This window comes from Fundulus heteroclitus, chromosome 2 (assembly GCF_011125445.2).
Source record: "Fundulus heteroclitus isolate FHET01 chromosome 2, MU-UCD_Fhet_4.1, whole genome shotgun sequence".
NCBI lineage: Eukaryota > Metazoa > Chordata > Actinopteri > Cyprinodontiformes > Fundulidae > Fundulus > Fundulus heteroclitus.
Window position 1 is genome coordinate 10,206,942 of NC_046362.1, and position 12,287 is coordinate 10,219,228.

At 39.2% G+C, this 12,287-nt stretch overlaps 1 protein-coding gene across 3 annotated transcripts in view; it reads left to right on the forward strand.

The window, feature by feature from the left end:
- Window positions 1–12,287, forward strand: part of LOC105920985 (A disintegrin and metalloproteinase with thrombospondin motifs 20) — a 129,246-nt gene that overhangs the window by 83,482 nt on the left and 33,477 nt on the right. For all 3 annotated transcript variants that reach the window (XM_036147324.1, XM_036147323.1, XM_036147328.1), the window contains 3 exons: window positions 950–1,219; window positions 3,314–3,475; window positions 8,120–8,296. In XM_036147324.1, coding sequence (XP_036003217.1) covers window positions 950–1,219; window positions 3,314–3,475; window positions 8,120–8,296 — 609 coding nt within the window. The remainder of the gene's footprint in view (window positions 1–949; window positions 1,220–3,313; window positions 3,476–8,119; window positions 8,297–12,287) is intronic.

Below are 12,287 nucleotides of genomic sequence, written 5' to 3' on the forward strand. Positions count from 1 at the left end.
GTTTCTTCTTGCTTCTGAAATTTTGCTCTTTGCTTTTAATGCTATAAATTTATTGATTTAATGCCATGCATTTATTGATTTGATTGAATATTTCAGCTACTTTCTGCACATCCACCCTCACAATGACATCTGCCTGAGCAAAGCACACAGGGCAGGTCAGTTGACACAAAGAGGCAGGAAACTGCAGCAAGCCAAGACAGTGGCTTAAATTCTGAACATCCTTGGGAAGCTTAGAAAAAACATTGATTTGTGAGATCTGTAATAAAGTTTTGTAAGCTGTGCATCACTGACTGAACCCCTAATCTGACACTCAGGATCCGCTCGGGACAACGTACCCGCGCAGCCATGTTGTCCAGATCATGGCTGCAAGGTGTGAGTTTACTGAAAACATTCCTATTTATTTGGGGTTGTTTGAACATCAGTTGTACGGGTATTGAAGTAGTTGGAAATCATCTTGTGACTATAACCTATAAAATGGTCAATTTGAGAAGCAGTACGTTTAGTGCAAAGCAAACCATTAATTTTAGGGTAACCAAGTCCTTACACTATATTAACCACAAAAGTCACTCAAAAGAATTGCTACCAAGTTTATTAGTCATAGTTCCCAAGACAAAATGTTTACCTTTATCAAATATGATGTAGTAAAAATACTTTAATATGCAGCTAACTTGAGGAAACCCAACAACCTTAAATTGCAGGTATTTAAGGATGAGACATTAGACAGTAAAAGCAGTGATTGGTGTAACATAGTCATTTACCTGATAGATAAATGATTGACTATACTTTGGCATATTTTGGACTGCTTTTCCTACATCTCATTTATAACTTACTATATGTAAAACTCCTACGGAAATCTCTTTAGGTTCCATTTTTGCGATAGTGAATCTGACAGTTTCCTGTATTTTTTTTCCCCCCTCTTTTTGCAAACTTTTCGCCTTCTCTTTTCCAGTGTTCAGTGACATGTGGTGTTGGACGGGCTACCAGACAGGTGGTCTGCTCCAACTACCACCAGCCGGTGGAGCAGTCTTTGTGTGACCCCGATGAAAGACCGGCCACTGAGCAAGAGTGCACCACTGCTCCCTGCCCCTCTACCTACAACCGACAGCACATTTATGAGCAGCCATACGGATATCCTCAGGATCCAGGCCGTCATCCGGGACACAGTAGCTGGAACGTCCCGTCTGCAGACAACCAATGGAGGACGGGACCGTGGGGCGCAGTATGTTCAGCAAACATAGCATGTTTTAGAAAATAGAGCTGAGCAGATATATTTTTACCTGCAGAAAGCAGATGGTTTTTATCTTCCAAAGCAGATGGACTGTATGTTCTGACGACAAGCACGTGTCTGTAAAAAAGCAAAGGTTACTACAAAGAAAATCTGACTCAAATCAGAATAGTTGGAACTCCTGAGGTCAGACGAAGCTACAGATCTTTCGTCTTTAATCAGGTTGCGGTGTTACACGTAATACTTTTTTCTTGCATTCACGTCATGTTAAAGTTATCCTTTGAGGAGAGACTCATGTTTAACAAGGAAAACAAACTCCTTATTTAAGAGTAAAACTAAAAGTGTCCAGATTCGGTTCGTGCTGTCCTCCTCCACATGCAGATAGTACTGAGTGTTCTTCCTCCCATTCATTAAGCATCATTAAGAGTTGTTTCAGAGCCTTCCCATTACTGATGTCAAGGCAGAAATGTTCTCTGGCATTTTTTGGAAGATGTTTGTGATCTCAGCAGCTGTTTGTACATGGTTAGATTGTTGTGGTGCGGATTCAAATACTTTGCATTGTGCTGAGCGCATCTTGTGAAAAATCTCTAGGCTGTCTTACCATTGGTAGATGAAAAGCCCAGCCACTGTTCTGTTCCTATAATCCTTACGAATGTTGAAGAAACATTAGCTCACTTTTGAGATTTCTGTGAAAAATATTTCACAGAAAATAAAATAAAATATATTCTGTGTTCAGACCTGTATAAATCATGCATACTGTCTAGTACAGTGTGCCACAAACCATTTAGGGAACACAGCTAACTTGAAAATCGGGGCCCTGATCAGCTATAGTCAAACCTGTGCTTTTTGATTTCGACCTCACCGAACTGTGGGAATTTTTTTCAATCAGTTAAAAGGGGACTAGTTAGAAACCCCTTTTAAATCATAGTCCCCTACATCATGGATCACAAATTCAGATTACAGCTGTGTATGCTTTCAGATCATTGTACCTGAGATTATGGATCCAAATGGATCCAAATGAGCAGCTCGCAATGCTCAGATTTCAATTGAGTGCTGTCCTGGATTTCCCCTCTGATATAAGGGAATTCCCCACGCAGTCAGTTCAAATGCTTTAAGTGAATTAAATACAGGCACTGTTGTTGCACATAATTATTGCAGACTTATTATTATATATTTTGAGTCACTGATCTGTACAATATAGTAGACAATTTTCCCAATAATTCTCAACTGCATTCAATTGAAATGCACCGGAGAGTTGGTGGGAGTTGAGGGAAGATTACGCAACCAACTCCATAGTGTATACAATTTAGTCTTAAAGTTCATTCCAAAGAGATTACATCAGTAGTCTCCTCATGATTCAGGTGACCAAGGACTCCACTCACACCAAGCAATAGCCTCTAATGAGCCAGGAGAGTGACAAGTGGATCGTTGATTTGCATCTGACTTGGAATGGGCCTAGAAGGATGGGGCCTTCATGTCCTTAAAACAGCAGCGCATAAACTACAGGTTGCTCAGCGCAATCCGGCAGAATTGACAAAGACTCCTGGACAGGTGTAAAACGTTTTCAGAAAAGCTGAGCAAAAGTCCGGTTGCCTCTGACTTAACCCTGTTTGCCGTTGCCCTGATCTGAATAACTGAGAAATTACACAAGCATGCAACTGAGTACTTTGTCCACCACTGGTTGTAACATGAGAAAATGTGAACTGTGCATAGTTGGCACGATCTTACATATTTTTCATATGGCTTACATAATAACAAAGTGAATGAAAACAGTGCTGAGATATGAATGAATGAATCATTTATTTTAAAAAATTCAGCAAAATTATAACTTTAACATATGCAAACATAAATAATGACAAGTAATTAATTATATGTATAATCTTGTGATTATGTCTAAAAATGGGGATGAAGAAGTCAGACCAAATAGTCATCAAATAGCTTGAATTGAAAAATTGCTGCATAAAAACAATATGAAATTATTATTAAAGTATTTACAGTAAAGATGGGGCAAAGGATAATTCTACGCAGTGTCATGGCTGACTAAAGGGATTGATATGTACTAAAAGTTATGCTGTGTGTTTTATCCAGTGTTCCAGCACCTGTGCAGGAGGCTTTCAGAGGCGAGTGGTGGTCTGTCAGGATGCCGATGGGCGCAGCAACAGTTACTGTGATGAAAGGGTCAAACCTGCCGAGTCCAAGAACTGCGACTCTGGGCCCTGCCCTCTGTGGAACTACGGGGTGTGGGGAGAGGTGAGACTATATTCAGGGTTAGAAGAACTGTTTTTGTTTTTCCTTCCTTTTACCTGAACCTATTAAAAGGAATGTATTTTTTGTTTGCACTGAAGGGCAAACAAAGGCTCCAGAGCTCAAAGGATTAACAATATTTGTGTGTATACAGTCGTCAATGACCAGGTTTTAAAATTCCATGTGAAAAATAGTTTTAGAATCCAAATGAAGGCGGTTAGGAGCAGAGGTGGATACTCCAGGTTCAGAAAGAAAAAAACCTGCACATTAGTGCAGATTAGTTCCAATCATTTGCATTTCCAGCTTTACAGCATAGAAAATGACTAATGTTAAAATCTCCTGGTCAAATGAGCAGTATAAAGGAAAACTAGGCAGGGTTTTCTACTTTCTGAAGCCGGGTTTATCCACCTCTGCACCAGAGACGGGTTTAGATACCAAACTTCAATCTTGAATTCTCCACCTCAAAACAAACTGAGAGCAAGACATGAACAGAAAGTGAAAGGATAGGAAAGATAACAGAAATGGTGTAAAAATGTAAGGTAACATGAGCATAGGTTAATTGGAAGATGTGTAAAGACAGGGAGTATTATTAAGTATGTGCAAGAATTGTTGTTTACAAACGATGGGTGCACTGGTTGTAGTTGATCCACGTGTGATGAACTGGAAATTAAGAAAGCTCAGGGAATGAGAACCAAAGCTACAGAACGAGACACAGAAAACTAAGAAAACTAAACAGGAATCCAGTCAAAATGTTGTACAATACACAAACCCTAGATGAGTAACGATAAATGTCCCTCTCACGAGACAAGCCAATGTTGGGCTCTGGACACAAGTCAAGATTAGAAAGAATATCTTTCACAGATTGCAAACAGTTTTAACGAAACTGTTTGCAATCTGTTGAAAAAGTGTAGAATACTTTTGTCCAGGTTAACGAAGTCTGTATGTTGCAGTTTCTATGTTTGCCTAACTCTAAAGGCTCCCACATACCATATTTTTCAGACTATAAGGCACACTTAAAATCCTTAATTTTTATCAAAAATTAATGGAGCGCCTTATATATGGTTACTGACCGATTTTATGTGGTACAATGCGCTCAAAAATCCGTTAAAATGTGTAAGTACGACTTTGGTTAGCAATGAAGCCGCTTCTCTCAACGGATATTTGGAGCATTACGGTACACTGTGTGGTTACCTGACCGGACTCCTGAGCTGCCTGCAGGACTGCCTGACTGTAATGTCTGAATTAGAAGTGCATTAATGTAAAGGCCCCCACATACTGGGGTGTAGTTCACTCTGCAGAGGTCCGCGCGTATTCGAGGCGTACTTGAGGCGTACTCAAAGCGTACTGGAGCCAGACTCTGCACATACATATATGTGCAGACCTCAATTTTTATGACTACATACGCAGTATTACACTATAAATTTCTCGGTTGCAAGAAGTCTTTACATCAAACTGTTTTATGAAGGGTCAACGTGGAGTCAACTCAGCTCAGAGTATGCGCATTGTACAGCCGAGTATGTGGAATCTTTTAGGCAGCCCGAGCCCGGAGTACACGCTAGCAACAATAAACCTAGTAAGTTAATTCAATATAAAAGTTACATTTATTTTGGCCTTATGTTGGAAACAGGGCAGTGTAGTCCAACTACTCTGTCCTCCTGATAGAGGCAGATAGCTCTCTCTCTCAGGAGAGAGCTGTGTACGTGAAGGGGCTGAGTGATATTACACACTTGGGAAGAATATTTAGTGCGCCTTATAATCTGGTGTGACTTATGGTAAGAAAAATACGGTACTCAGACATAATGTGTGCATACTCAGAGACACGTAGAAGCCGCACTGAATCTCCACGGACGTTTTATCCATTACAGTCGAGCGTACCGATGGCCTACATTTCTTGCATTTCCCACACTTTCTGCCAGTAGGACAAAGTTTGGGAAGGGATGGTAACATGTTTGATTAGCTAGTTGAGCACCTAGAGCCGTTTTCCAGTAGGCACCAATCGCACACCTGTCAGTCTGGCACAGAGAGCAACTGTGAAGCTGCACGTTTACACCTGCTTGGAGCAGCTCAGTGTTTCAAGCTCGGTGTCACATATAAAACAGTTTGATGCGAAGACTTCTTGCCGCCGAGCAGTTTATAGTGTTGACGAAAAAGAGAAGACCGTAAGCTTGTGAATTGGGACGATCTAGCCTCCACCGGCTATCCCCGCCCTTACCTCAGTGTTGCCTAGCAACTGTGAAGTCAAATAATTGGAGCCTGAAGGTTAATCCTATTGTCTCCTCTGTGAATAACTGCACACAGTTTTTATTTTCGCCTTTACATATTAATTTTGACTCACAACCTTTTGTTTTAAATCTTTTATTATATTCTAATTCATTAATCAGCCAAATATATCATTTCAGACAAATTCATTGATGACAAATAACATTTGCGTAATTTATTAGTAAAACTCTTTACTACTTAAACACTAACACTGTAATTTTCTGGGCAAAGTTTGTGCATTTATTTGTAGAAAACAATAACAATGAACTAACCAAACATTGAAGTTAGATGTTAAAATGATTTCTCATCTTGGAGAGCCAGCAGGAATTGGAAAGCAAATTTTCTTCTGGTCAGCTAAAGACATAACTTTCAGGTATTTTCTTTTGCCGTAGAAAGTAAGTCTGGATCAACGGGAGCAAAGCATAAGGACAATAAAGATTATGGGGTAAGATAACTTTTAATATAAACGTATACGTAGGTCTCTGAATTTGTAAATGTATGTCAATAAATGTCAATAAATCTAAGATTTGTATTTGTTCCTGGTTGTCAACTCTTACATACGTGTGACATCAGATGTTTCATCTGTGAGAATACAAGTTACAAAGTTACAAATTTGCAAAAATATAAATACAAATCATAAATTTACAAGTACGACTCTACAACCTCTGATGAAGCTATTACACACCCTACCAGTTAGTGGCAGTAATGACATGTGACTCTAGATGTTTCATCTGTGAGAACCACTGAGCTATATTATACACTGGAGTGCTAATCGCCGTCTGTTAGAACGAGTCGCTTTGAAGCCACCAGCCGCCATATTGGTACTCCCTATTTCCCCTCAGTAACTAGGGAATATGTGCGCTACAGCATTGAATAACGAGGATTTTCTCATATTCAGGGGGGGATTAAAACTTTTAAAATGTCAAATGCCATATACTTTTATGTTATGTTCTAAAACTGTTAAGTACTGAGAAAGTCATGTGCTGAAATATTTAGCATTTTATTTATTTAAATATATATATAACATTTCCTAAATTGTCCTTAGGTGTGAGTGTGTGTGAATGGTTGTTTGTCCTGTTTGTCTCTCTGTGTTGCCCTGCGACAGACTGGCGACCTGTCCAGGGTGTACCCCGCCTCTCGCCCAGTGAACGCTGGAGATAGGCACCAGCAACCCCGCGACCCCATGAGGGATAAGCGGTTTGGAAAATGGATGGATGGATGGATGGATATATAACATTTATAAATATATAAATAACAATATACAAAAACATATATTTACATATATGTATACATATATACATATATACATGTACACATACTTATATATACATATTTATATATTTAATATGAATAACACGTAAAATATTTCAGCACCTAATTTCCTAGTAGTTGATAGTGTTAGTACATCCACTGACTGTAAAATTACCTGTGAAACGTTTTCACACAGCCAGAAAACTGCTTGTTGCTGCAACCAAATCCTGTGGGATTCTGTGAGAGTAGGGAGTAGCAAGATGGCGGCCAGTGACTTCAGTTTTTCGGCAAAATTAGCACTCCAGTATATTATATAGCTCAGTGGTGAGAACGCACGTGTTGTTTTCTTCTTTCTCTTCTTCTTGTTTAATGGTGATTGGTGAAAAAACATTCAAGTGCATTACTGTCACTGACTGGTAAGGAGTGTAAAACAGCTTCATCGGTGGTTGTAGAGTCGTACTTGTATATTTGTGATTCATATTAGTAAACTGACTTTGTAATTGTAAATTTCTGATTCATACACAGATATTTGTGATTCATACTTGTAAATTTGTGATTTGTACTAGTACTGTTGCAAAGTTGTGACTCTCCACGTAATTAGAAATAAGTAAAATGTTCTTAAGATTAGTGTATTTGTCCTTGATTTGAGCATGTAGATGATTTGTCAATGGAATAAGACTTTTGCACTCAAAATAGGAACAATTCATCTCCATCATCTTATTTAAAGTGCAGGATGTCTAATTATCTTATTTTAGGGGTAAAAATACTCATTCCATTGGCAGATCACCTTATTTACCTGCCCAAATAAAGAATAAATACACTAACTTTAAGAACATTTTACTTATGTTTAGATCCGTTTTTGCAGTGTGTAACTTGTATTCGTAACTTCTAAACCTGTATTCCCACAGATGAAACATATAATGTCACACGCTTGTATGAGTTGACAACCAGGAACAAATACAAATCTTACATTTATTCACGTTTATTCAGTTACATTTCGAAATTCAGACACCTATGCATATGTTTATCTTGACAGTTATCTTACACCATAAAATATAGCCTATGACTTTTGTGTTCACTGTAGAAGTATAGCTGTAGCCAGTAAAGCAGTCTTGAAATTTGGTCTGCTGTTTCCCTCAGTGTACCCAGACTTGTGGTGGAGGGAGAATGACTCGCTTAGTGGTGTGTCAAAGGCCCAACGGACAGAGGCTCAATGACTATAACTGTGACATCCTGGACAAGCCGCCTGACATGGAGCAGTGCAACCCCCAGTCCTGCCCAGGCTCTGCATCCTGGCATCGGCGACCATGGAAGCCGGTACGATAGTACTAATTTCCCTTGAACACTTCCTCTCCTGTAAAGGGTGCTTCACTGTGAAGAGAGATCATTTGCTATGGTATGACTTCAGGCAGAAAACTGTAGGAGTTCCTACAGTAATGCTGGGTATCAAGCTTCACTGTTTACTAGCCAATTTCAGCCCACCCAGATGGGCCCCTCGGTGGCATGGTGCTGATTAGAATGCAAAAAAAAAAAAAAATGCAAAAAACATGCAACAATAATGCTGCTCCACCTAGAGGGTCATTAAAAACACATGGAACCCATTTGGACTCTAGGCTTCAAATTATAAACCTGTAAATCAGGACAGCGCAGTCCAACAGTGCCTTAAATTTATGAAGGCACGCTTGTGGGAAATATTTATTTTGTATATTAGGCGTGAAGAACTTAATCTCTGCTGTTATTGCTGTCTTCACCCTGTATCTGCAATACACAAGTGTATATTTGTGTATAAGAGTTGATATTATGGGTTTTTAACAGGCCTGCCAATGCATTTTGTGTCTGTATCTTTGTACAGTTTTATTTTATTATTGAAGTAGCTAGTTTTTGAATATTTAATATTATACTGGTGCTCCTGGTCGGACCTCTCGTATCTCACCATGGTTAAATACAGTTCGTACAGTGGACAATATTTTTCATTCCTGTTTCTGATTGTGCTTGTACTTTTGGATTAAATTTAAAAAGGATTCTGTTTAAATATCTGTAAAACCTCTTCATTATCACAGCTGCAAACAGTTTGAAAAAGGTTGAAGCATTCTACAAATAACATTAGGAGTTAAACAACATACAGTTCTAAAATGTAATACTATTTGAAAAGATGCCTTGTGGCTTTTCTGTATTTTTGCTTTTGCAGTTAAATTAATTCATTTTTATCGCAGTAACATAATGTCAAACTAAAAATAAAATTTAAAACATGCACACAGGTTTGCTTGGTGAGAAACAAACCCCCATGTTAAGAAATAATTACTTGTTCCAGCTTACCCTCATAAATGTGACTGCACAAGCTAACTTAATGTAATGGGACAGCACTTCACAGAGCGCTTTCTGTAACCGGGGGTGTTGGTCAGATGAGACTAAGATTTTGCCTAAATATTGAACTAAATCTCTATTTCATTTTAAGCCTGAAACAAAAGGATGAACGTTGGGAAAGTCACCAAAAGCCCACTGATAAGGATGGTGGCGGATCAGGGTGCAGTCTTTGATACAGGAAACTCAGGCAGCTTCCCTTTAGAAATGGAGAGCAAATGAGTCTTCCTGGCGCCCTGAATTGGATTGTTACATTTTCGCATGTTGAGTCAATGAGGAGGTAATGCTCCCTAGTGTTGAGTAAGTAGTACGTACTGACCAAATCCCGTCAGTACTACTGAGTATTGATTCACATAAAGTCAAATGGTAACATGTTTCGGTACCTAAACCCATCATTGTGACACTGGGGGAGTGGAATAGTGGACAATTTTACATGCCGGACATGAACACACCATTGAACGCACAAGCGTGATGACGTCAGTAGCCGCTGGTCCATACATATGGTACATATGTGTATGTCAGTTAAAGGCCATACATTTATGAAATATGTTGTTTAAACAACACATTTCAGCATGAAAACATATGTTTTATGTGCGACAGTGTCCTGTAGCATAACCACATCTCTGCTGTTTGTAACAAACCAAACCATGGGAAAATTCAGGGTGTGATGATTTATTTTAGTCAGGCAAACATCTTCAACAGTACAAATAAATGCACTGGGGTTGCAGGAGAGGCCCTATCCAAAATGGCGGCTGCACTGACACATCAGCTCCAACAGGCGGCGATCGACCGACCATGGGACGTCTACCTATATAATGTCTTTGGATAAAAAACTGCTGGAAAGTATGGCTCCACTTTTCAAAATGTGCTGTAAATTACGCTTGCTGCAATGTTTGTGACGTGTTGTGCAACGCCAGTGGTGGGAATACTTCTAATCCGAGGAAGCATCTGGTAACTCCTGCCAATTAGCAAATTTCTCACTATTTTCAGCTGATACCCTGTGCCTGGGAATCGGTACTGTATTGGTTCAAATGTGAATGATACCCATCCCTAGTAAATAGTACCCTGTTCCAGGGGTAGCGGGTCTCATACATGACAAGGCTGCACAGCATTTCAAGCAACACATCTTAGAGGATTTCCCAGATTTTGATTGGTTTATCTGGAGGTATGGCTGTGTAGTGATCTATCAAGCTGAACCCAAGTGGGGTGGTGCCCAAATTAACCATCCATCCATCCATGCATCCATTTTCTGACCCGCTTAATCCCTAATGGGGTCGCGGGGTTTGCTGGTGCCTATCTCCAGTGTTCACTGGGCGAGAGGCGGGGTACACCCTGGACAGGTCTCCAGTCTGTCGCTGGGCAACACAGAGACAAACAGGACAAACAACCATTCACGCACACACTCACACCTAAGGACAGTTTAGAGAAACCAATTAACAGGGGGCATTTGTTTTATTGGCGTTTATTGACGTCTAATTATTGACGTTATTTACGATGAGCTTGTGATGCGGAGTCCAAAGATCAGATTGGTGTCTTGCAGGCGTTGTGATGAAATGGACTGATTTGTTTTGAGACTGTATGAGGAACAAAGCTGAAGTTCAGTTTGCTGCCCTCTGGCTGGGCTTGATCTCATTCTGTTGTGTAATAATTGTATTTGGGTTTAATTTGAAGACAGCACTGATAGCAATGGCTGCTTTGGTTCAGAGATGGTTCCATTCAAGAAGTTGAAATGTTTCGACATCACAGAGGGGAACATGTTTGATTTTCAGGAGAAGAAATATGAGCAGCGAATCAACAGCTTGTGTTCCTGATATATATGTATTTTGTAGGTGTTTTGATTAAAAACCTTCCTATATTGTCAGTGCAGTCTTTGAAAAAAAATTAATGTTTTGTTTGAGAGAGTGAACTGATTTCAAACCCATTTAACATAAGGTTTTTCTGTACTGTTAACATTTTGGTAAGATTCACCGATGACAAAAAAAACCCCCAAATACAGTAGCTTTAACAGTTGGATTAGAAAATGAGAGAACTGGAATTTTATGACTTTGGATGCCATTGAACGAGGTAAACGAGGGTGGCATTCATGAAACTGCCACTGAGATGATCTATGATCCTGGGGACATTGTTAAACTTCATGGTATTATGAACTCTTTGAAATAACATGAAGATTTTAAATCAAACCCAATGATCTCTGCCAATAAATTGTAATCGGATGATCAATATGTCCTTCAGCAGGACAATGTTCTAAATCAATTAGCACAAAAATTGTTCTGAGACACACAATCAATGTTCTTCCATAGGCATATCAGTCTTCAGACCTAAATCCTAAGTAGTGTGAGCTGAAGAGAGCAGAAGAGGGAAGCTGGGACTCTGAACACGAGTCCTTGAACAATTTCTCCAGATTGACCAAAGACTGCCTTTGTGCTTCAATCTTGTGAAACGCTATTGCAGAAGAGTAAAAGTCTGGAAAAAGGGAAAGTGTTAATATTAACATCAAGCATTGAGCTGGTACTTTTCAAAAAAAAAAAAAAGTATTATATGATTATTTTCCACACTGAAAAAAATCTATGTAAGTAAAAGTTTATTTGTTCACTATTAAATTATGTTACTGCAATAAAAAATATTTAATTTAAGCCTTTTTACATTAACCAAGGTATGCCTTATCCACCATATGGGTATGGTGAACCATCAGAACACCGGCATGACGTTTTCCAAATGAGTGAGATCCGATACGAAAAACATTAGCAGTTTTAACTAAAATAGTGATATTTGCTGGGTTTTGTTAGGGATTATCAGGTTTTAAGGCTTAAAAAGTATTTATTTCATGACATGGGGTGCTTTCTGGTGCAAGGCAGCTAGCTGAATTTGAAACGTTTCGCCTGGTTCATCTTTCACCGTTGACTAATAAGCACAGATACCTTTGCTCTACATGTAGCCATGCATGTAT